Source organism: Ylistrum balloti, unplaced genomic scaffold (assembly GCF_031769215.1).
Source record: "Ylistrum balloti isolate Yb309-2 unplaced genomic scaffold, AGI_CSIRO_Ybal_v1 Utg369858, whole genome shotgun sequence".
In the NCBI taxonomy this organism is placed as follows: domain Eukaryota; kingdom Metazoa; phylum Mollusca; class Bivalvia; order Pectinida; family Pectinidae; genus Ylistrum; species Ylistrum balloti.
In genome coordinates, this window is record NW_026782007.1 from 751,235 (window position 1) to 778,918 (window position 27,684).

A 27,684-nucleotide genomic window follows, 5' to 3' on the forward strand; every position below is an offset into this window, starting at 1 on the left:
ATGACAGCCAGTCAGGTGGACGTGATTATAATCGGAGCTGGGCTCAGCGGTAAGTTAAACTCCTATGTTGTTGGTTAAATCTACATATAGCTTTGTAATGTGTCTCACATCAACACATGTCCTTATCAAAGTATGTTAAGTATCACACGATATCCATCTGTACAATTTAGCACGCGTACTACCTGGCTATCGTCAGCCGTCGGTATGCACAGCTTGCTTTGTAAGCTTCTGTGCAGCACAGTCCTTCGCCATGTACAAAATGGAAAACGACTGCTAACGCGAAATCTGTTTATATCAAATCAAAAATAAGGGATGATGTTAATTCTGTAGTGTTGTGTACACCCCACAGCCTGTTCGGTCGAGATAAACATGTCTGTCTGTCTGTCTGCCTAGCTGTCTGCTTAGCTGTCTGCCTGCCTGGCTGTCTGTATTTCTGAACGAACGAACGAACAAACGGATGAGTAACTGTATGGCATGAAATTCCACAAATTAAGTTATAACCCTGTTACTAATTTGTTCAAATCCGTTTATTTACATAGTAATTAAAATAACTATATTTCACAGCGAATAGGTTAGTAGCACAGCTGCACTTTAAATCATAATTATTTGAATTGCTCTTCTGTCACTCACTGATTGGTCAAATTACATGAACATTTACTCCACCTGATGCCCTATTTAATTTGACATTTCAGAATATTCAAACATCACAATATACAAATGATGCATGTTGAACTAGAGCCTAACTTGATATTTGGCAGATGATAGACTGGCGGTATATTTTAAATAGATCATAATTTTACAAACAGGATTTTATCATGTTTCACTGTATCCTTTGTTCTGTATCCCACTTCTGTTTACTAGCACACGGATATAAATTGCATCACTAAATGTTGATGAGTTCCAGTTTCCACCCTAAAGTATTGTTGATATAATCCAGAATAAAATTATTGATTATCTCGTCTTGGATAAGAGTTATGTCCCTTGTTAGTGAGGAGTGACTTGTTTGGCGTTGGTCAATAGAGGTATTTTTTCTGAATAAACGTCCTGTATTTTGATTAAAATCACTTGAGGTCTACTCTACTCATGAATAATTCATTGATTTATATCCTGCTTCAATTTAGTTGTTGCACTGATTATTGTGAAATCACACGAAGTATCTGATGATTTGTGATATTACTATAAATCATCCATGACATTATACCCTCGCTAGTAACTCTTCCGACCGGTCTACACATGTGATGCATTTAAATATGACTCAGACATAGGACTTTAGACACAAGCGGTGTCCTTGAAATGCACATTGTGTGAATAATCTACTCGTGATAAGATAGTTTATTTCAATAAATCCTCATCCAAAAGCGGAAAAAATACCCCGGGAAACAATTCACAATAAGCTTTCTTCAGGATATTGACGTTATGGACCTAGTAATGATATGTCTAAACTGTTACCAAGTAGATGATTACAGTTGATTTGACACAATTTGGTGTACACTGCCACCTGCTACCGTTTCAATGCATATATTTACATTCGCATATAATATTCGTTACCTGAAAAACAAAATCTGGTTGAATTACTACTGACGCTAGCAAGTTCAAATCTGAGAACAGGAGAAGCAAAATACTTCCTCGTGTCAACACAAGTAACAAGTGTCAAATATAGCCTAGATATCGGAGACAGAGCAAGCTTAAATTACCATCACCGGCGTTAGTTTCTACATGTACAGTTAGTAAACCCCTTTATAAAGACACTAGGGTACTGATATTTGATCTCGGAGGCTAACTACATATACATATGTATTATTTCCTGGAGTCAGAATATATATTTTGCAGGGAATACCAGTATTTTAACACATTTTGAGGGAATCCGCTGCGATGAATATGACTGAAAGCACCATCACATCATAATTGCATATCGATGCTCAATAACCAATTTTGTTTGCAAATTTGTTTGAAAATAAAGATTATTACAAACCAACGGAAAAATATCCGATTATGATTATATAGATGTTACGATAAGGGTATACTTTATTATAAAAAAATTGAAATAGAATTTATCATCATCTCATTTGATGCGGTTACAGCTTGTACATTTTTCTCTTATAATTACCCTTTTGTGTGTGAAACAAGGAAATGAAACTTACGTGTTAACAAAACTATGATTACGTTTGTGACGACAACAACACGTGCTTCTATTGTCGTCAACCTGAATATTTAGTCAACAGTTGACATTGTCACAGTAATATATTAACGTCAGATAAATAGATATATACAGATTTCTTCTCTGATAAACATTTCCATTAAAAATATATTTTTCGAAATGTTGACATGTCTGATGACTGGAGTTTATGTTTGTTGCCATGGTAAATAAATAATATTTCAGTAACCTTCTGCGAGAAAGGCGATATTTCAATTACATGAACATCAGCAATTCCATAGTTGCGAAGTCATGTAACAACAACTGACCCATATCTTCTATTAATACATGGTTGTAATGTCATCCATTGTTCTTTTTTGTACTTTAAGCAAGCATGTTACCTGTGACTGTTCCATATGTTACCTGTAACTGTTCCATATGTTACATGTAACTGTTCCATTTATTACCTGTAACTGTTCCATATGTTATCTGTAACTGTGCTATATGTTACCTGTGAGGTTTCCATATGTTACCTGTAACTATTCTATATGTTACCTGTGACTGTTCCATATGTTACCTGTAACTGTTCCATATGATACCTGTGACTTTTCCTATGTTACCTGTAACTGTTTCTTATGTTACCTGTAACTCTTCCATATGTTACCTGCGACAGTTCCATTTGTTACCTGTGACTGTTCTATATGTTACCTGTGAGGTTTCCATATGTTACCTGTAATTGTTCCATATGTTACCTGTAACTGTTCCATGTGTTACCTGTGACTCTTCTCTATGTTACCTGTAATTTTCCAATATGTTACTTGTAACCATCCTATATATTACCTGTAACTGTTCCATTTGTTCCCTGTAGCCGTTACTATGTTACCTGTAACCGTTACTATGTTATCTATGACCATTCCATACGTAACCTGTAACTGTTCCATATGTTACCTGTAACTGTTCTATATGTTACCTGTAACTGTTCCATTTGTCACCTGTAACTGTTCCATATGTTATCTGTAACTGTGCTATATGTTACCTGTGAGGTTTCCATATGTTACCTGTAACTGTTCTATATGTTACCTGTAACTGTTCCATTTCTTCCCTGTAGCCGTTACTATGTTATCTGTGACCATTCCATATGTTACCTGTGACTGTTCCATTTGTTACCTGTGACTGTTCCATTTGTTACCTGTAACTGTTCCATATGTTACATGTAACTGTTCCATAGGTTACCTGTGACTTTTCCTATGTTACCTGTAACTCTTCCATATGTTACCTGCGACAGTTCCATTTGTTACCTGTGACTGTTCTATATGTTACCTGTAACTGTTCCATATGTTACCTGTAATTGTTCCATTCGTTACCTGTAACTGCTCTATATGTTACCTGTGACTGTTCCATATGTTACCTGTGACTGTTCCATATGTTATCTGTGACCATTCCATATGTTACCTCTAACTGTTCTATATGTTACCTGTAACTGTTCCATTTGTTACCTGTAACTGTTCCATATGTTATCTGTAACTGTGCTATATGTTACCTGTGAGGTTTCCATATGTTACCTGTAACTGTTCTGTATATTACCTGTAACTGTTCCATTTGTTCCCTGTAGCCGTTACTATGTTATCTGTGACCGTTCCATACTGTTCCATATGATACCTGAACTGTTCTATATGTTACCTGTAACTGTTCTATATGTTACCTGTGACTGTGCCATATGTTACCTGTGACTGTTCCATTTGTTACCTGTAACTGTTCCATATGTTACCTGTGACTGTGCTATATGTTACCTGTGAGGTTTCCATATGTTACCTATGACTGTTCTATATGTTACCTGTAACTGTTCTATATGTTACCTCTAACTGTTCTATATGTTACCTGCAACCGTTCCTATGTTATCTGTGACCATTCCATATGTTACCTGTGACTGTTCCATATGTTACCTGTAACTGTTCTATATGTTACCTGTAACTGTTCCATTTGTTACCTGTAACTGTTCCATATGTTATCTGTAACTGTGCTATATGTTACCTGTGAGGTTTCCATATGTTACCTGTAACTGTTCTATATATTACCTGTAACTGTTCCATTTGTTCCCTACTGTTCCATTTGTTCCCTGTAGCCGTTACTATGTTATTTGTGACCGTTCCATATGTTACCTGTAACTGTTCCATATGTTACCTGTAACTGTTCCATATGTTACCTGTAACTGTTCCATTTGTTACCTGTAACTGTTCCATTTGTTCCCTGTAGCCGTTACTATGTTATCTGTGACCGTTCCATATGTTACCTGTAACTGTTCCATATGTTACCTGTAACTGTTCTATATGTTACCTGTAACTGTTCTATATGTTACCTGTGACTGTTCCATTTGTTACCTGTAGCTGTTCTATATGTTACCTGCAACCGTTACTATGTTACCTGTGACCATTCCATATGTTACCTTTGACTGTTCCATATGTTACCTGTAGCTGTTCTATATGTTACCTGTAACTCTTCCATTTGTTACCTGTAACTGTTCCATATGTTATCTGTAACTTTGCTATATGTTACCTGTGAGGTTTCCATATGTTACCTGTAACTGTTTTATATGTTACCTGTAACTGTTCCATTTGTTCCCTGTAGCCGTTAATATGTTATCTGTGACCGTTCCATATGTTACCTGTAACTGTTCTATATGTTACCTGTAACTGTTCTATATATTACCTGTGACTGTGCCATATGTTACCTGTGACTGTTCCATTTGTTACCTGTTACTGTTCCATATGTTACCTGTAACTGTTCTATATCTTACCTGTGACTGTTCCATATGTTACCTGTGACTGTTCCATATGTTACCTGTGACTGTTCTATAGGTTACCTGTGAGGTTTCCATATGTTACCTGTAACTGTTCCATATGTTACCTGTAACTGTTCTATATGTTACCTGTGACTGTTCCATTTGTTACCTGTGACTGTTCTATATGTTACCTGTGACTGTCGTATAATTCTATCAGACAGTCACTGATATGGCAGCTTAAGTTAACTCGAGATTGTTTGGTCTCTCAATCGTCCTAATCTGGATACAGAAAAAACAATGTGAAACAAGTATAAAAATGGACAGTACTGTTTCGAAATCGCAGGTCACAACGAAAACATAATTAATGATAAGTTATTCCAAGGACAGTGAACAGTGTAGAGTACCAGCTGTTACCGAGTGCACCATGACAATCATACATGTAAACAATAACATTCACATTATTCAGTTTCCATAATTTCCAAGAAATAGAAATATCATATTTCCAGTATTTATGTCGACCTCTCTAGCGCTCTATAAATAGATATTTTTCATCTGTTTAAGTAAACGGTTACACAGTTTTGAAGATGTTCATTGAAATACGCTTTGGTTGATTAAACATCGAGCGTACTTTTTACGAATTCCGTGTGGGGATAGTGAAAGAGACACTTCCTATCAGAAAGACTCTTAATTTCATTAACATGCATATACTTATATATTCCAATGGCAGAAGAAAACCCATGTTTCTTTGAAATTTAACATCGTGCTTTAAAGGTAAATACGCCTATCTACGTACTTGAGCTTATCTTATTAACACATCTATGGATATTAATTATTTTAAGAAATGTCCCAATCAATGAAGAAACATATCCCTTTTCCCACATATTGACCACATCCGTTGAATATATGTTGTTGCTATGATAAAAACACTTAAAATACTATTTATATCAATCAAATTCATTAGTTCAATATAAAGACTGGGGAAGGAATGTTCTGCTTCACTATTGGAGATCACGGTGAGAATATATTCACAGAAGTGAACCAAGGTGAAACGTATGATCCGTGCGCGTCACCATATCAATTGAGGTCCGTGTTTTAAGTAAGAGAGATAAGCCCCAATCTGTACAGTATGTGTGAGAGATCACTGAGAAAGACAACATACCAGCTACCTGTTACGGTTATAGGACATGTGGTATGTTTATCCTGTATGTACATGCCGATATTACGATTAACGTACAAGAAAGGAAAATAAAAAGATAAAACATTTTGCCATGTCTCGTGACACAATCATGTATTGTAAATCCTCGGCTACGTTCAGTATAACCAGGGATTTGGTCAACAATCGCTCCTTTATATATAAGTAATTACACGACACTCGTTATTAGAAAAAAATAATTGAAAGGTGCATTGAAAAAGAATATCTCGGAATGTGAGATCGAACATGAGACACTATCAATATACTAATAAAGTTGGAGTAACGTCTTATCGTGTGGGCTACAGACATTTATATAGAAGTCATTGGCATCTTAATTGTAAAAAATGGAAAGCATAATCACTTGATTGTTTTGTAAATTTTGATTTTTCGGTATCAGCACACGCTAGTACCAATTTATAATGAAAGGATATAAATTTTATCTAATTACAATGGATTATGTTCAGCTGCCTAAAAGTTGGTACATGTGTACTCTGTGTGTCAAAATTACTTTTGAAACCGGGAAACTCCTATGTTTAAGTGCATTGCTTAAGTTGCAACCATGAAGATCTGTAGAAAATAAAATAGGACACATACAAAAGATTTCTTCTGATGATAAACATTTGTATTAATTACTTTTCCGAATTCGCCGGACTAGCAAAAAATTCCCCCATTTATTGTTGGTGGAATGAGACGGTAACACGCCGTACATGTACCTTCTTTAGGTCAATTATTCTGTGTTAAGATAAATAAAGTTTAATTTCGACGTAGATTTTTAAGTGTGCGGAAAGACAAGCTGTTTGATGACTGAATAGACTTATTTGTTAATTCTGTGTACAGTTTTGCACTTTTTGCTTGTTTGATAAGTCACTGGCATTCAAAAATCTCTAGACAGTTGTGTATATCACAACCAGTTAGCAACTTTGTGTATGACGTTTCGGTGACTTTATTGTCAAATTCATCAGATAAATGGCTACAGATAAAATTTACACGGAGATGTCTGAATGTTCAAACTTGTACTGAAATCAGAAGACTCTCATGCTGTAGATAAGTCTGGCGAGATTGGGACAAGTTTACATTGAAAAAGATGTTGAATCTGTGATCAGTGTGCATTTGTAGGTGGTAGCAATGTATTATCTCACGAACGTCGATTCGTCCCTGGTGTAGTGTCGGCCCGACGTTTCCAGAGGGGCTGAAAGACTCACATTCATGTGCTGGTTTGAAAAGACAGCAAAATCCTCTGAAAGAGAAATACGGTTTATTCATTCGGATATAAAAGATAACCAGTAGCTAGATTTTATCGTCAAACTCTAAGAAGATATTGTCAGCTTGAAATTCGATCATTTTCACGATATCATCCTCTCTATATTCCCTTCGTGAAATACGTTCCTGTATAGTTCACAAGCATATACTGGTTTTTCCGTGCACATTCCGTTGAAAGGAATGTTCTCTTCAGAAGAGAATGAGGAGGTACCATGTGCTTGAAATAGGGCAGTATGATGTACAAAATGAAAAATGGTCCCATAAACAACTGTTTTACAGGATAGCATATTAAAGATTGATCAAAAGTGTCTCTGAAGTTTTAAATTCCCAATCCTTAATTTTCATCTCTAGATAACTGTTTTATGAATGGAACCTCACTTTTTCGTGTTTTTTTTCATAAATTCTTGCTTCGATTGCGAATCATAGAACGTGTATTTTAAGACTACCAACTACTGCTACCGTACTCATCCATATACAATCCAAATTTGACTTCTGATCCGGTAATTTGTGATAGAAACATTACGCTTGTAGGTTTGTCTAAGGCTAGGAAATGATTTTAATATTTTAAGGCTAGGAAATGATTTTAATATTATGAGCACAGTTATAATCAAATATATTCTATTAACATTAATGCTAACATCACGCGCACAATAGAACAATACATGTTTGATATACCCTGCGTTTATACCGCTATATTATCCGTCAAGTTTGTTTAAAAAACATACTTTACTCAGATCTTTTTTATTCCACTATTTTACATTATATGTCTTAATACGACTCCATGATTCCTCTATCCTGTTTACATATCGATCTACAGGATTGTGGCCAACATAGAAACCACATGATCTGCCCTAAATAGTGGAAACTTGTGATATTTCGCTAGTCAGTAGATTGATTTTCCCTCTCTAGGCCTGACTTAATGAAGCTTCATTTTTCACCAGTGAAGGAATGTGACCAGTTCCCATCAACACCTGATTGACGTATAGCGACTCGCTTAATGATGTGAATTGTAAACTGAAGCTGAAAATCGCGATGTCAATTCCATGTACCATATTTATACTAAAAGGGAACATTTAACCCTGCTCAGACACAAAACGTACCGTGTCAGATGAGAAGCATAGCATATTTTCTATATTGTTGTTTTATTTTTAAACATTGAACAAGCCGTAACAGGGGTTCCTGATGTAAGCATATTTCTTAATCAAATTACATATGTCTAGAATTTGAGGGATGAAATGTACACCAGAACATCAAAATACATTAAAGAAACTCCTCTATAGAAATAAGAAAGGTCAGGATGTTTTGTTAATAGACTATATTTGTATTCACACGACAAGACCAGTATGTAAACCAACCAGAAACATCTGTCATTAAAAATACTATAAATGCCACCCAGCACGTGACCATTATGATGTGGGCATATAAATGGTGACGACAAAAACACACGAACACAAGCACATACACATAAACACACACCCACATACATACATATACTTTCGCACACATGCACGCGTGGTTATGGGTGTGCGCGTGTGGTTATATAGGTGTTTATGCCAACATAAATGATACATTCTTTAACGCACATAATATGTATGCGTATACGCATACACTGTATATTGTATATCTAAATGTATGTCTTAACTGAGATAATTTCCCTTCACAAAAGGAAATTGCTGTTGCTGTTTGCCGAAAAAATCTCGGTTTCGAGTGCCGTAAAACAGTGACATTTGACAACAAAAATGAAAGAGAACGTAAACTTGAGAATTGGACCGTCTTGTTATGGTATCTTTGGTCGTATAATTGCCAATAGTTTTGAAGGCAGTCACGCGCGGAATAGATTTTTGTCCATAATTCTATGACACGTTATAGTCACATATATCCGTCTCAAGGGAATCAGGGACGCTGCTAGAGTTTAATATCTCGATATTCAACTGAATGGTATGTTATTTTTATACTAAAAAATTGCATATAGTTTAAAAGGCCAGATTGATAAAATCTCTTTCATTATATATATTATATAGTAAGGAGTCCTTGTTCATATTTTTTGACAATGCTGCATTTTTTATTATTGGATGTAGTATACGAGAACGAATTACGTCATATAATAGGCCCGACATTCTCTACATGTCCAAACTTAAATAAATAGGTTGAGAACGGAATGATAAAGTGCGGCATCTGTCGTCTGTTATCTAATCGACAGGAGAATTATTGGGTTGAATAACAAGTCGATTAGGGACATCTTTTTTACCCAATCTTATCTATAATTATGTGTGTGACTACTGTGCATGCGGAAAATAGGGGTTCATGCTAAAAGTGATATTGCTTACAAAACCGTACCTTAAAATTTAGAGACTAATTTCGATATAAAATATGTCTTCATGAAGGTAGATATGGTGGAAACAATCGTAAAAATATTGTCAATATGTCATTATATTTACCAAACAATAAAACTATGTACAGTGTAATCAAGAACAGGTGACCTTGACCGATTGTACTTGTGAATCTGAATAAGTTATTTTCAGTTTCATGGATAGAAAGGTATGTTTTACTTAGTGATATATAGTTAAGCAACTCCTAAGTCTTATGCAATATATTCTCAAAGAAATGAACAAGTGTTGTTTGTTTTAGGTGATCTAAACTTTAAGACCTCTAAACACTCAACAATTGGGAGATAGAGATACGACACACCGACCTCGTAATGCTATTACCGCACAACGTAAGAATGAGATGGAATGACAACAAAAATTACCAACATGTCAGGATAATCGTAATCTAAAGTCAAATTCAATAAAATGAAGGGGGCAAAATATAAACATGAAAAAATATACAGAGACTCCTGAAAAAGTATAAGGAAATAAGAACAAGTGTTTCAGAAGTTTAAGCGCCTTCTGCTTCATCGACGACAACAGCCATGTAAATCTTTGTCAAAGTAAGCTTTGACTCGTTCTCAAACAAGAACAAGGTTTTTAACAATGGAGACAACAGCCAAACTTACGAGCATCAAACACGTCTACTAATAAAAGATAAAGTACAATGCGTTTTGAAAAGAGAATAGTGATATCTTCCTTTGATTGTAGGTTTGTCTGCAGCCAAGCTGCTTGATGGGACAGGCCTTAGTGTCCTTGTGTTGGAAGCCAGAGACAGAGTGGGAGGACGTACGTTTACAGAACATGTAAGTAACCTTCTAATGTTATGTCAAATAGTAGTTCCATAGTTCTTACTCTCGTCCATCTATCTACTTTCTATGCTCACATCAAAACAGATTTTAATCATTACGGTAAAATACTCATGCTCCACATCAAAACAGATTTTGATAATTACGGTAAAATAGTCATGCTCTACATCAAAACAGATTATGATAGTTACGGTAAAATAGTCATGCTCCACATCAAAACAGATTTTGATTATTACGGTAAAATAGTCATGCTCTACATCAAAACAGATTATGATAGTTACGGTAAAATAATTAACGATTTTGATGGTTGATATTAGATGATCATATCAGTTTGTGAACTTAAGAATTCGTGGATAAAGGGTAAACACGAACTCAATGAAAATTAATCCCCCACGAATATTAATGATTTATCGGACATCTCTATTCAGAATGATACCGTGAATTATGTGGACCTTGGCGGTTCATATGTAGGACCTACACAGAACAGAATTTTGCGATTGGCTGATGAGTTTGGGGTGGAGACTTACCTCACAAATGAAGTGGAAGACTTGGTGTACTATGTAAATGTAAGTTATCGAAATCATGTAAATCTTGTTATCAGAATAGTGTTAGATAATGAATTTGTATCTTATATTGCGTCTACTTTCTCTGATTAGTTGAGACAACCTTATTTCCGAGTTCCCCTCTACCAATTCAAACCAAACGTTGTATAGATAATTGATCTATCAAATTTATTGTATGCCAGTGTTTAACTTCCGTTTTTAGTCAAATAAATCATAATTCGTTTCCTTGTCGTTGACTTATATTAAAAAATAGCAATTCTAGAAACCAATGTTATTTTTTTTATTCTAAAAGGGAAAATCCAAGAGATTCCATGATGCATTTCCTTCCATGGGCAGCTTTCTTGCCAACCTCGATATGAATAATATACTAAGACTGATGGATAAAATGGGTGAAGAGGTAAGCATGTATTTCATCAAGGTTAAACGTATGTAATCTTTTTTCGTAGTATGTGCTTTGTATTTTGTGGATTGATCGGATACAAGTGATTTCGATATCATCGTTTTTCCTGTTTTATTTGAACGTTTCTCTTCGTTTTGTTTTGCATTTTTTAAAGAGTTTAAATGATCACTATTTTTTCCTTGTATGTCATATAAAATTCACCTTGTACCATTCACTTAGCTTTTTATGGGTTTTCCTATGAAAGCATTGTTTTAGGTTGATTGTTGATGATGTTATGGTACTTTATTCGGTAAATCCAACATAAGGATACATAAAGGTTTACTTAAGGACTTCCACTACAGTTAGACTATGTTTTAGATTCCAGCCGACGCCCCCTGGATGGCACCACATGCTGAGGAATGGGATAAAATGACTATGCAGGAATTCTTTGACAAACATGTCTGGACAAAGTAAGATAACACATCGTGGCTTTTTTTCGTGCACTCTATTCAGTCAAAGGTATTTATTTTACACTAATCCATAATATTTAAAGCGCAGGTATTGCTGTATCTATATACATGTATATTGGTTTTATGTAACCATGGAGAATATTGATATGCAATGGTTTCCTGTTTGTTTGGTTTTGTCGGAGACAATAAATACAGTCTAAATACAAAACGAAACCACGTCTTTTTGATGACGTAATTGCGCATAAATCACAGTATAACCTTCTTTCTGCGCGCTGTAACCTATAACTAACACACTACATAACGGATATACTCTTACAGGTGTAGACTTCCTCGTAGCAGATGGGAATAGGATTGATAACCTACAAGGGATTTTAACCTAAGGCTGTCATGTGCTTCATAAAATCTTCTGTTGTGTTTTGATTCTATTGCTGCTGTTTACAGGAGCGTCAAGACTTTTGCCAGAAAGTTCGTCAATGTGAATGTTACCTCTGAACCCCATGAATGTTCACTTCTCTGGCTACTTTGGTATGTGAAACAGTGTGGAGGACTGGATCGAATATTTTCCACAACGAATGGAGGCCAGGTCTCTTATTTAAAACAATAGCTCTTTCTCTTTTTGTTTTCATGTTTGTTTCATAGGTTGAAATCAGTTAGCATTTGAAACAAAAATACACAGAATAGACAAGCAAACATTACCCAAAAGATGTACTCAGCAATGAATATTTCATCTTTATCTTTTTGTTATTTCTCTAAATTAGTTGGAATCGTTAGCGTGTTCGCAAACATTTTAAAGTTTTGGCAAGTAAATTAATGTTGATAAATTGAGCATATAACACATATCTAGTCAGCTGAAAACAACTTATATTAAACACAAAAGGCAGTAATACATGAGATGTCTATAACTCTATTGTTACAATCAATTTGGAGATCGCCAAGAAATAACAACATATGCATAGTTCATAACGGGCACATAGATTTCTACTCGTTAGTATTATTTAACACATTTATAATTGGATCAAGCCACAACATTGTCCTAAAAGCCACAACTACGTTCAAAGAAAATACATCAAGCGTCTCTTTGTTCGATGTCACCGAAGCAATGTGTACATTTCAAACAGTCTAGTTGATAACTTTTTCGATCTTTTCCTACAAACTGATCATTTTCCCATCGATATCGGAATCAGGAGGGTTGGAATTCTTTCAGGAAAAAATGCCGATTACGTACCATCGCATAAACTCCATATCTCAATGCTGAAATGTCAAAGTTCATCTTCCACTGGATTTAAAAACCTATATTCCTAGGTTTTGAATTCATATAGTTTAGGATATAGTCTATATTGGCGTTATTACATGTATTGTAAAGCATTATGTTGGCTAACGCTTTATCAATTTTAACACCTTGTAAACGTTAACGATATGGTTTCGATATCCGGTCAGACACTCCCTAACAAAATGTTGGTTTACAGTACTTCTATTGTCTGTGGGTAAATGTGTTTCTGTAACAACATAATAACCGATATGTCTCTCGGTCATATCACGGTTTCTACATGTGAATCATTCGGTCCTTACTATATAACCAGTAAAAAGAGACAAGTATATTTTTGTCTTTCCACATGGAACAGAGGTAACGAAAACAAAATACTCAATATGTCAATGAAGTCTTGACATGGACTTCTCTTCGGATGTTTCCCTTCTGCGGATTATTGCCATTGAATTATTATACCAAATATACTGACCTATCAAAATACATCCTGGTTGTCGTACGGTAATATCTTCTAGATTTATTCCATTGCTTGATTAAAGTTTATACTGTGATATCTAATTGGTTACATTACTTGACTAAAGTTTATACTGTGATATCTAATTGGTTACATTACTTGACTAAAGTTTGTACTGTGATATCTAATTGGTTACATCACTTGACTGAAGTTTATACTGTGATATCTAATTGGTTACATTACTTGACTGAAGTTTGTACTGTGATATCTAATTGGTTACATTGATTGACTGAAATTTGATATATCCTAATTAGTTACATTATTTGATTGAAATCTGCACTGTGATATCTAACTAGTACTTTGTGACTGAGGAATCTACTCCTGATTAGTTACATGTCTTTGTTCAGGTTTCTGCTGTGACGAATGCTTATTAGTTACCTTTGTTAAGTTTGTACTCCAAGGTCTATTAACCGGTTACATATCTATTTTGTAATGTGATATTTATCAATTAATTACATATTTTGCGTTTTTGCTATAATATCTACTAACTCATATAAGAACTGCGAAATCCACCAATTAATTCCATTGCTTGAGTAAAGTAGATAATGCGATTTCTACATCGCTGTGACACGACCAATTAGTTACATTGTTTAACTTATGTATTTATTGAGAAATCAACAAATGACCGAGTGAAGTTTTTACTGTGAGTTGAACATTTAGTTTCATTCTTTAACTAAAATTTTAATTGAGAAATCAACCAATTATTACAGTTCCTGACAGATTGTTTACCATGACATGACCAGTTATTTATATTACCTTGTGCTTTGTGCCTTACATAGTCATTTTCTAAATTTTATTGTAAATTTCCACGCCATAATTTGTTTGCTTGATTCAAATGCCTGTTATATTACTATATTACCTTGATGTGTTGCAGTTAGCTCTTCTCTTATTTTGATGGTTAACATAGGTTATATTTCAGTCTGTGATGTTGGTTTGACTTATTCACTCTCTTAAGATGTATTTAAAGCAGTTTGTGTTTGGTTGTAGTGCAATGATGAACACTGACTGGATCTATCTCGAACTGTAACAATACATTGAAAACTAAAGAAGTATCATAAAGACATTTATAGATTAACAAAATCTTTGTTATGGTTATTTTTTTTTCAAGATATTGACTGTATTGTGTGTTTTGGTGGTATTATATAGAGGGTTTGCTACATAGCTTGTTGTGGTAATGGTTGACAAAGAATTGGACTTAAGTTTGTTGGTGTTGGGATAATGTATATGCCATGTCAGGAATCACGTCTGAGCCATGATGTTGAGTTTGAATCTTTGTTTTAAACATGATTCTTTTAAACTGTGGGATATTAAGATGTTTCATATAGATGTCCTGTTATGATAATGCTTTCAGAGAGGTGTATCTGCAAGCTGCTGACTATGTACGTTTAAATGTGACAAGTGAACCGTACGAATGCTCATTACTCTGGTTTCTGTGGTACACTTCTATCTGTGGTGGATCTGACAGGATACAAGCCTCCACCAATGGTGCCCAGGTTATAATTTCACAAATATTATGTATTGCGGTTCACTTCCCTCTTTTCATAGATTGTACAAAAGACACATTTTTTTCCTTTCTTATTCATTGTTTTTTATAATAATAGTTGGGTTTTAGGGTCTCTTTTTTCCTATTATTTTTTCCTTTGCTTTTATTTTATGTTGACAAATTATTATATGATATGTTGTCCTGCAATGTTTAAAATCAAATTCAGGTGGATGGTATCACTTTTATTTCCATTCTAGTTTTCCTTGCCCCACGTGATTTGTAGCTAAACATCTTCGTACAATTTACCTAACAGTTCTTTTCATCTGCCTCCATCACAACATGTATTGATTGTTAGATACTGAACCCCATAAAAACGCACATTTCACGTGAAAAGTTGTAGTTGTGACCTTTTGTATACTACTGTTAATATCAATAATATAACATTTTGAGTGCAAATGAAGAAATGGCAAGTTTTTGTTCACTCCCGACACTCTGCGAATTCTGCACGTGCAATTCCGACACTGTTCACACCAACACATGCGCTATGCTCTAAATCGCGAATTCTGCACGTGGCATCACGTGTGTTGCCAATGCATCTTTTCACCGAGACATGTCCTTTATAAAGTGGTCCGTTCCAAAAACATTCATTCAGTGAAGGCAGCGCGAATAATGCTCTTGAAACACGATACCACGATTAACACAATTGCAGAGAGGAATGGCTCTTGAAAGATTGCAGGCGGGTACATCCGCCACTATTGTAGCCAGTCGTTTAGGATGTCATGTTAGCAGTATCACCCGGTTTGCTGCCATCAGAGTAGTAGACGCCTAGTGTCCGGCGAGACCGTCCGGCGTCGCCTACGTGAACATGGAATTAATTGCTGACGCCCTTACGTAGGGCCTATTATCATTCGGCGCCATCGACAGCAACATCTTTAATGGGCAAGTCATCATCAACGATGGCGACGAGCTTTCTTCTCAGACGAGTCTATATTCCATCTTTCCCATGTTAATGGCCGATTGCGTATGTTGCGTCGACGTAACGAACGTTACGCCTATTTTTGTGTCTTGCAGACTTACAGATCGGGTGGCGCCGCGTGATGGTATGGGAAGCCTTCAGTTACCATCATCAAATACCTCTTCACGTCTTCTGTCAAAGTATAACAGCAGTGGTGTACAGGGATGACGTTATCAATTCTTACGTCAATCCCTTGGTTGCTGCATAGCCGCAACTACAGTCCCCACACTGCTCGAGAACTTATGGGTTACCTTGCACAAAATAATGTGAATGTCCACTCCTGGCCGTCTCTTTCGCCGGATATGGCACCGATGAAATTTGTAAGGGACGAAATTTGGAGAAGAATCGATGCTGGTGAAGCTCCGTTGACGTTGGCAAAGCTGGACTAGAAACTATCCAGGAATGGAACAATTTGCCCCTGATGTTCTTCCAGGCTCTCGGCAATTCCATGAGACTACGTTGCGCAGCGTGTACCAATGTCCAAGGCGGTCATACGCATTATGGGCTGATTTGTGATTTTCCTTTCATGGGGACACCTTCATTAAATAGACAACAGACGTTGTAATTTTTATGAAATGAAATCTAGTCACATTTTTTTAATTGCAATTTTAACAAACTTAAGTCGGTTTCATTTGATGCTTAGTATGATAATGATTTAAGTTTACAGTCAAATCCTATGAAACTTAGATATATATTCTTCTGATGATTTTTTTAAAGTTGAATTTGAAACTCTCATTCACAACATCAATTCAAGCTTGGTGAGAGTTTCCGACAACTGCTGAAAAATCTTGTTTATTTTAGCGGTGGACGCTGAATGGCGTTACCATATTGATTTGTGTTTGTCGTCTCGAAATAACGAACGTTTAGATGAGGTAATAATATAAAAAATCATATCATGCACTCTAACCTTTGCTTCGATTTCAAAAAAAATATTTAAAACCTTCAAGTCCTCATACTCGCATCAAAGATACATATCCCAACAAGATGACGAAACAGCTGTGGTATTTTAGAAGACGTGCTGTTCCTGCTGTTATCATCCAAAGTTCAATGTCTCACAGCTGTATCTCCGAAAACAATTCAAGGAAATCTGTGTCTTACATCATCAATGTCTAAAATGTTTAAAAGATTATATATATATATATAAAGGCACAGGTAATCCTGACGATAATATCCGCTACACTGACTACACCAGCTATGTAATAATTCTTGGTCATTACCAAGTAAGTAATTTAGAGTTATAAGGTTGATATCACAACTACGTAAAATATTTAGTTGTAGGAATATACGTTAAAACATTAATTTCAGACTAAAGCAATCATTCCTGAACCACCTTCCTGAGACCATATAACATATCGCACATATCCAGATTTTGGTTCACTTACACATGATCTCTCACTTGTATGTAAAGATAAGCATTTTCTTAAAGTGATTATTCGGGTATCAACTTTTCTGTCGAATTCACAACGAATCTCTAATAAAGAAGCATAATGAGGAATATACCAGTACTAAAAACATATGAATTTAGCTTGATGATTCGGTTTAAACTATGAAAATGGATTTTTGAAACAAACATAATACAAACATGATACTAAAGACCCATAGAAATCCATGAGATTTATTCATATCTTATTTACATTCCAGGAAAGAAAATTTGTGGGTGGATCACAACAGATCAGCAAATGTATGGCAGAAAAGCTAGGCAAAGGTAAAGCAGTAATGTATAGCGAAGGCACTTGGTAAAATAGGCCAATAATGTATAGCGGAGAGGCTTGTAAAAGGGAGAGAATTAATGTATTGCGAAGGTACTTGATAAAATAGACCAGTTATGTATAGCGGAGAGGCTTGAAAAAGGTAGAGCATTAATGTATAGCGGAGATGCTTGTAAAAGGTATAGCAATAATGTATAGCGGAGATGCTTGTAAAAGGTAGAGCAATAATGTTTAGCGGATAGGCTTGGCAAAGTAGACCAATTATGTATAGCGGAGAGGCTTGGAAAAGGTAGAGCAATAATGAATAGCGTCGGATAGGCTTGATAGCATACAGCAATAATGTAAAATGGATAGGCTTAGCAAAGGTTAAACAACAATATATAGTGAAGAGGCTTGGAAAAGGTATAGCAATAATGTATAGCGGATAGGCTTGGCAAAGATAGAGCAATAATGTATAGCGGATAGGCTTGGCAAAGGTAGAGCAATAATGTATAGCGGATAGGCTTGGCAAAGGTAGAGCAATAATGTTCAGCGGATAGGCTTGGCAAAGGTAGAGCAATAATGTTTAGCGGATAGGCTTGGCAAAGGTAGAGCAATAATGTATAGCGGATAGGCTTGGCAAAGGTAGAGCAATAATGTATAGCGGATAGGCTTGGCAAAGGTAGAGCAATAATGTTTAGCGGATAGGCTTGGCAAAGGTAGAGCAATAATGTATAGCGGGTAGGCTTGGCAAAGGTAGAGCAATAATGTTTAGCGGATAGGCTTGGCAAAGGTAGAGCAATAATGTATAGCGGATAGGCTTGGCAAAGGTAGAGCAATAATGTATAGCGGGTAGGCTTGGCAAAGGTAGAGCAATTATGTATATCGGAGAGGTTTGGCAAATGTAGACCAATAAAGATACCCAATTAAAAGTCAAACTGGGTACGCTTGAATTTTTAATGACTACTCGTTGATGCGTTTGTACCGGGCTTACATTTCGCATTCAATATCAGCTTTACCTTGTTTACTGCGTTCATTGTTATTTACATTAATAGTTGTCATTTGACAACAAATAACTTTATATCGCCGTTTGTTATTTCGGTATTGTTTTTTTCTTTCAGATAAAGTTTTACTAAACCAACCTGTGTGTAAAATATATCAGGACACTAATGGAGTGAAGGTTACTGATATCCATGGAAACGATTATCAGGTACATTTTTTTCACCATAGTAAAAATAGCGGTATGTATATATCGATATAAGTTTTTAATGCACTTGTTAAACGTATGAAAACCATTATAGAACATAGTCAAACTGAAGTATTTAATCATGGAATCTCTACGATTTTAACATGGATATAATGGTTTTTACAGAACCAGTTATATTCAAGCATGATTGATGCATCTTTTATCTGATTGGAAACTATTTCAGGCATCTATCCCATTTGCAAAAATCCGTTCAAAGGAAGTTCTTTATAATTGGATAACGAAGAATTAAACATTCGTTTTTTTACTTCCGTATAGGGGAGGTATGTGATAATAGCCACGCCTCTTCCTCTTCAAAACAAGATCACGTATGAACCGTCACTACCCTGTCTCCGTAACCAGCTCATACAGAGAATCCCGATGGGCTCTGTTATTAAAACATTTCTCTACTTCAAAACTCCCTTCTGGAGGTCGAAAGGTAAAACACTTTTTTATTGTTTATATAATTCGGCCAAACAAAACAGGAACATCAAACTTATCTTGGTATGTGCAGCTTTGAAGCACAATTCCTAGATATTCTACAAGATATAACGGTTTGCTGCATGTTGCAGTGGGAAATTGGACTAAAATTGGTTTGAAAAAGGAACTTATCAAATAATCGATTTTCCATAACGATTTCTATGCAAATACGCACCTGTGATCTTGTGTAAGTCGATTTGGACGATCTGAGTATGAATGTTATTTAATTTTTGCTATCATTTAACATCAACATCTGTATTACTGGAGCCAGCATAATTGAAATGATGAAAACGTATTTGAGAGCAATCCATGTCGATCTCTTGTTGTTCAATGTCTTGATACAAGAACTGGTATTTTGTAGGGTATTGTGGGTCGGCAGCCATAGTTGACGATGGAGCCATCGTAGGATTCTCTATGGATGATGTAAAACCTGATGGAAAGGATCTACCGGCACTTATGGGGTGAGTTACCATACAAATGCCTCCAATACTGCCCTTTTATTTCAATTTAAAGTTTTCCTGATATCAGTTAGAAGATCAAAACCATCTAATGGTATTTGTAGTTATTTTTGTCATACCATCAATCGTACGTTGACTTTTGTCAAAGTAAACATAACGAGATTGGATATTGATAATACTTCTTATGTCTGGATTGTCATAATTGGAATATCTCTATTTGGTAATTGTTCGTGATTTATCAGCTATGATATATGAATAAAACATCTCTTTGATACCATTTTATGCGACGTTATTTATAAAATAATCAGTCAATTTTATTCTAAAAATAGTATAATATTCGCGTTAATCATTGTTAATATCAAAATCAAAATTCACACGTATTTATTTTTTACCATGTCATTCTTAGTAATAATAATGTCATGGAGTGCTAGATTCTTTTTATACAAAATGATTAATTGAAGTTGTATCTCCAGTTTTATTCTAGCTGACAAAGCCAGAACACTGTGTAAGCTGACAAAAGAAGAACGAAAACAAAGAATTAGTGAACTATATTCAAAAGTCTTCCAATCACAAGAGGCCTTACATGTAAGTGTGTTTTTTTCATATTCCTGTTCAGTATCTGAAATATTGTGCACTAAGCTACTTCTTATGAGTAAAATTTGTCAACAAGGAACGATTTGACACTGGAGAATAATAAAACAACAATGATTATCAAAACATATCGGTACATAACCTGAGTTTACTTAACCAATCATCTTTACAATCAACTACAATGCATTCTAACATCCAAGCACAGTATCGTTAAAACATGATACGAAGAGTTTAATATGTACAAGGAAATTAACAAAGATACAATGTTATTGTTTGTGTATTCTGCTAGTTTACCTTCCTTATGTCAATTCCTTTTTGTAAAAGGGCCCATGTCCTACAAAAATACTGGGGTCTTAGAAGACAGCATAGTCATATGATTTTTCAAGTTACTCAAAGCCTGTGTTTTTATTTTCAATTTCCGTTGAAAAGCAGCTTCACAGTACTGTCTGTTTTACCTTTAAAGATAAAATGAACTTGAGCTTCTGAAGGATTACAAATTTTTGTTTGCAAAGTTGGAGGTGTAGAATCTTTAGTCCTGTCCCATCTAATATTTCTGTATATAATATACTTGTCAGACAACATGATTATCAATGATAAACTTTATGTTGTAGCCTGTACATTATGAGGAGAAAAATTGGATGGAGGAACAGTGGTCTGGAGGATGTTACACTGTCATGATGCCACCGGGTTTCCTCACAACGTTTGGAAGGTATGATTCATAAATGTTTTTAGGGACGGTTGACTGGCTTTTAGTGGACAAGACGTCATAACATAATGATAATATGACTAGGTGGTCCGACCCATTTGGGACGGTTGACTGGCTTTTAGTGGACAGGACGTCATAACATAATGATAATATGACTAGGTGGTCCGACCCATTTGGGACGGTTGACTGGCTTTTATTGGACAAGACGTCATGATATAATGATAATATGACTAGGTGGTCCGACCCATTTGGGACGGTTGACTGGCTTTTAGTGGACAAGACGTCATAACATACTGATAATATGACTAGGTGGTCCGACCCATTTGGGACGGTTAGCTGGTTTTTAGCGAACAAGACGTAATAACATAATGATAATATGACTAGGTGGTCCGACCCATTTGGAACGGTTGACTGGCTTTTAGTGGACAAGACGTCATAACATAATGATAATATGACTAGGTGGTCCGACCCATTTGGGACGGCTGACTGGCCTTTTATTGGACAAGACGTCATGATATAATGATAATATGACTAGGTGGTCCGACCCATTTGGGACGGCTGACTGGCCTTTTATTGGACAAGACGTCATGATATAATGATAATATGACTAGGTGGTCCGACCCATTTGGGTCGGTTGGCTGGCTTTTGGTAGACCAGACATCATAATGTAATTATGATATGACTAGGTGGTCCGTCTTATTTGAGATGGTTGGCCGGTTTTTGGTCCACCAGGCATCATGACGTCATATTGATATGACTAGGTGGTCCGTCTTATTTGAGACGCTTGACTGGTTTTTGGAAGACCAGATATAATAACGTAATTATATGACTAAGCGATCCGACTTATTTGGCCTGATTTAGACAGGTGATATTGTTTCGTCGTCTTATATAATCAATTTTAATTCAATTTCTGTCAATTATGGACAGATTGTAAGACGTCGGTATATCGTACAAATGTATCGAGATTTCTATAAAAATAAGGTGATATTTGAATCACCATCTTTCATCAGCATCTTAAGATGATTTTTTGCCCATTATAAAGTGCCTTCGGCGTCCATCAGCCAACGCGATTATCGTGACGCCTAAATTTACTCTCGATTTTATGTATTTGTTTGATCTTCTATATATGTGATGTAGTTTATGTAATATGCAGTGTCTTATTTTCACTTGATAAAGAGAACTACGGAAGCCAGTGGGTAGATTGCACTTTGCTGGAACAGAAACTTCCACTCAGTGGTCTGGTTATATGGAAGGAGCTGTACAAGCAGGAGAGAGAGCAGCCAGAGAGGTTAGCCAATTGTGGTCTCTTGCTGTTTAACAGTTTAAATAATCGATGTATCATATTGTTGATTATAGAAATTCGTTGACCAAATCTGTAAGTGTCAATATGTTTTAGTGACACTCCCGTCATTTGTTTTCAATACTTTATATTGACTGGTTGTGCTCGCACTACAACACGTCGTCAGCAGACCCATTTCCGTGTCTTCAAATAATCTGAACTTGCGAGGATGCAAAAAAAGTAATACTATCTTCAGATTTTAGTCAGTAGCGAAAAAAAAAAAAACTGACTCTGAAACGGATTTTAATCAAAATATTTGAAATACTCATTTTTCATATTAACAGCTGATTTAACTCCTTTGTGAAAAAAATCAAATGTTCTCCAACAGGAGAAACATTCGAACATATCTATATATTTACAAATATGTATTTTAATAATTGCATAGGAACATAATACGAATACATTCTTCTTATGTCGTTAGCATACACGTTTCACGCAAATATTCCATAAAACATTACCGTGTAGCTGCTTATTGTACCGGAGATTTTTCACTATATCGTGGTACTGTAAAATTATTCCAAAATTGCTTTCTTGATATAATAAGACACGTATGTATATGTCATTTTAGGTCCACATTGCGAAATGTTAATTCGTTAAAATCGTTTTAAAAGAAAGTCGCGAAAAATTGACTTGCGAAAATTACCTGCTAAACGTTAATTTCAAAACAAGATATAAGTCATCTTACCACCCTACCATATTTACTAGATAACACAGGGAATTTCGGATATAATTTCAAACAGAAAGTACCTTATGGTATGAACACAACTAGAACTAGATAATTCTCGTCCTGTTTGCATGCAGCGACACAGAATTATAATAGAAATTCGATGCAAGGTAAAACATTGTAAACAGTCAACAGTGGTGAAAACGCTATCACGTTTCTCTAATAGAAATGAAGGTACACTTTTGCCAATGTTTATCATTAGGAAGTGTTAATACATAACATTATACATAACCGTATTTGGTATCTAATCGAGATGGGATGGTAATTACCCTAGTTGGTATTGTCTCTTACTGAGAGGTGATGATACATTACCGTATTAGGTATTACCTCTCACTTAGAGGTAATGGTACATTACCTTATTTGGTATTCCTCGTCATTGAAAAATGATGGCATATAGATATGGATTCACTGGTGTTACATTATAGTAATATGTGAAGGATACGGGTTCACTGTGGTGTTGATACAGGGAGGATATGGGTTCACTGTGGTGTTGATACAGGGAGGATATGGGTTCACTGTATTTGGGACGGATAGGGTAAACAATGATGTATATGTGGTGGGTAAAATCACTGTGGTGTTGATAGGGGGAGGATACGGGTTCACTGTGGTGTTGATACAGGGAGGATATGGGTTCACTGTGGTGTTGATACAGGGAGGATATGGGTTCACTGTATTTGGGACGGATAGGGTAAACAATGATGTTTATGGGATGGGTAAAGTTCACTGTGGCATTGATATGGGGAGGATACGGGTTTAGTCTAGTTTGTATTTGGGACGGGTAGGGTAAACAATGATGTTTATGGAATGGGTAAAGTTCACTGTGGTGTTGATATGGGTAGAATACGGGTTCAGTCTAGTGTGTATTTGGGACGGGTAGGGTAAACAATGATGTTTATGGGATGGGTAAAGGTCACTGTGGCGTTGATATGGGGAGGATACGGGTTCAGTATAGTGTGTGTTTGGGACGGATAGCGTTGAAAATGATGTGTATGGGTTGGGTATTGGTTCACGATGGTGTATAAAAGGGATAGATTCGACTTTACTGTTCTCTATATGGGATGGCTTATGGATGAATATGATGTATATATGATAGATACGAGATCACTATATTAGTGAGGAAACTGATTTACCAAATAATATATATTATGTTATTATGTAATTGATACTTGTGTCGATAATGAGTCTAGCAGGTGGCACGTACGCGAAAAGACATTTCGTTCATCTGTTGGCGACTTCATATATATTAGATGACATTGAACATGAAAAAAATATATTGGAAACATTGATTGTTGATTGTTGATATGGGGAAAGATGTGTCTGTCTTTGATATATCAACTGATTTACCGTCAGATAAAGGGAAAAAAAACATGAAGTCAACACTCTAAGTAAATAAACCACGGCATTATCTTCTAAAATATGATTAATTAACTCCATGCTTGTTGACTTTATCAACACCTGAAATAGATGACTTTAACGTCTGATGTGATAGTTTTATGGCAAGTTATGGTCGATGGTCACTGATTTTTTCCCCAAATATCAATTTTTAATGTTAAATATGTATTTTTTGTAGATACTTTTTGTTGAGAAACGGATACCTGAGTCTGAGATTTGGAAAGACGAACCAGAAAACCAGGTACGTAAAGTATACAATAGGTGGTATAAGTATCGTGTACAGCCTCTAAGCATCGGGGGAGCTGGTGGGGTACCGCAGTGCAGGGTACGGCCTCTAAACACCCGGGAGTTTTGTGGGGTACCGCAATGCAGTGTACAACCCCAGAACACATGGATGTTTTGTGGGGTATCGCAGTAGAGCGTAAAATCCCTAAACAATTGAACTGATAAAATAAATTCCTTGCGACAAGACTTTTAAACAAAAGCAGTAGAGCCTGTACAACATTTTGTCTCGATTTTAAGTTTCCCTGTCTTGTCTTGTCGTTTGTTTACCAAGCGTGCCATTCCACAAGGATATGACACTGAATTGTTTTTTCAACATTTAGTACAAGGTTATATATAGAGTGACTGTCATTTCAATTAGCTTCAAATAGTCTCACATTGATTAAATTTAAGTTATCAATGGTGATCACTTTTGTTACTTTATGGTCTGATATTAATTTTCGTAAGAAGTAGAGTGAATCATATTTGTTATACAGATCATATATGATAAACAGTATTGAGGCAAAATACATATTAACCAAGACGTTTATGGTTTAACTATAACTATTCCTGCAAAAATCCTTAACTTTCGGTTTCCAAAGAAAACGAAAGAATAGTTTAAAGTGATAAGAATACAATGAAGTGTTTGAAGCTTGTGGATCCCATTGTCGTACATACCATGATAATTAAAGCCCCGTAACAATGTATTTACAGCACGTGCAAGCCAAACCCTTCCACGCGACCTTCTGGGAGAGAAACGCCCCTTCAGTACCAGCTTTCCTGTATGGTGTTGGCCTGACCTCTCTACTTACAGCGGTGGCTGGAGTGGCTGCATTCTTTCATCTGAAGAAAAAATGATCATTACTCCCTTGAAACTTTATATGAGATTCTTCATGGAAATGTATTTTTATATCATTGGATTATAAGGTCAACTTAAATAGAGCTTCATCTATATTCAGGCTAATTAAAATATTTTTAATATAAGTAGATAAAATAATGAAAAACACTTTTATGAAACACAAACTTTTTTATATAATTATTGACTGATTTCTTTTGTATGATATCGATTATAATGTCTGCTTTTCTAGAACATAAAGTATTCTTTATTCAGTTTAATATGATCAGCTACTACATGATTAATTGTGTAACGCCATCGCGAACGACACATTCCTCTCACCGTCCAACGGAATAGAAATATTAGGGTTCTTGTTTCACCAATACAGTGTGCTTCTTGGATTCTTCATTAAGTTGCATGGATATGTTGTCCTTCATCCGGGCCAATTTGTTAAAGCTCTATAATGTAAGTCTATCTTAATTTTAATAGGAACTAACAGTCCGATAGATTTTTCCCTTCCCCTAATCCTAGGAGATGTGGGGAAGAAGAAAAGTAACACAGCGGTATGGTTAAAATATTGGATTCTCTCCTTGTTCAAAACATTTCATGAAAAGGTGAGATTCACATCAACACTAGAAATAATTAATACACTGAATGGAGTGTTATGAAAATTCATGATTAAATGGTCATGTTATAATTAAATGAATACGTATTTGTAAAATGAGAAGGGGTGAGGGTGGAATGAACATCTGGTTCAAGTTCAAACGTTAATATCCCATGGTAAGTGAACATTTTGAAGCGTTGATCAAACAAATTTGAGAACGTTATAATCATTCCTTCCGTACCACTAACTACTGGTCCACTCCTGCTAACGATTGAGCAACCGGGTCTGGGATTAAGTTCTTTCTCATTTTCCCAATCTCTTTTCCATCAGTTTTGGTGTCTGCTTTTGATGATAACAATATACTTCTGATAACTGATATAGGTTGTTTTTTTAATACATGCACTGATGATTTACTTATTCTAACATACATTATATATATATATATAGACCATTTAATCGTTATTGCCATTTACCGTAGTTAAGTTCTGAACTAGACATTATTAAAATATTTTCTCTGTTGCATAAATCTATTGGTTACACTAAAATTGTAAATGAATATAATCTGCTTCATAGATACAACACGTCTTTTTAATTGTCACAATTTATGTTATTTGTTATATTTTGTTCAAAATGATTTACAATTATATCATTAATTGGACTAATATTTAGTATTTAAGATGGGACAATAATGTTTAAATATCCATATTTTATACATAGTGAACTATTTTATACCGATGATTTGTTGATGTCATTATTCAAGACATAATAAAAATAACGTAAAAACAGGTTACCGTGTGATTTGTCGCTAAAATCCTAAAGAAAAATAGATTTCTAGTCATATCGAAATCTAGATAATAAGGCCAAATTTCATCTCAAAATCGGTGAAGCTGATGCCAGATCGAGGCAAAAACAAATCCAGGTACGCAGGGCGTTGCTTAGACCCGGTAGAGTCCACATCTGGATGGGAACGTACACTGCCTATGCAAACAGTGATGTAATTTTTATATATCGGATAATTTCAAAAGAACGAAAAGTTTCGAAAAGGTATCATTATAGGATATCTACTTGTAAAATTTTCCCACTCTAAAATAATTAATCTGTGGGAAAATCAAGCTTAATGTCTTGGCCAATGTTT

At 35.4% G+C, this 27,684-nt stretch overlaps 1 protein-coding gene across 1 annotated transcript; it reads left to right on the forward strand.

Annotated features, from left to right (window-relative positions):
* LOC132545861 (amine oxidase [flavin-containing]-like) lies at window positions 1–26,128 on the forward strand. The gene is made up of 15 exons (XM_060209533.1): window positions 1–49; window positions 10,443–10,537; window positions 10,969–11,106; window positions 11,396–11,500; window positions 11,861–11,952; window positions 12,394–12,535; window positions 17,870–17,933; window positions 19,038–19,126; window positions 19,439–19,598; window positions 20,001–20,100; window positions 20,571–20,682; window positions 21,300–21,397; window positions 22,571–22,682; window positions 25,028–25,090; window positions 25,825–26,128. Exons 1-15 carry the CDS (start codon window positions 1–3, stop codon window positions 25,966–25,968), a joined length of 1,563 nt encoding a protein of 520 aa, XP_060065516.1. The 3' UTR covers window positions 25,969–26,128.
* The last annotated feature ends 1,556 nt before the right edge of the window (window positions 26,129–27,684 follow it).

Bases quoted from the DNA above. Each gene is read 5' to 3' on its own strand.
- LOC132545861 (XM_060209533.1), top strand. From the start codon at position 1: ATGACAGCCAGTCAGGTGGACGTGATTATAATCGGAGCTGGGCTCAGC. The intron at 22,683-25,027 runs GTTAGCCAATTG...TATTTTTTGTAG, and splicing joins GAGAGAGAGCAGCCAGAGAG to ATACTTTTTGTTGAGAAACG. The intron at 25,091-25,824 runs GTACGTAAAGTA...ATGTATTTACAG, and splicing joins AAGACGAACCAGAAAACCAG to CACGTGCAAGCCAAACCCTT.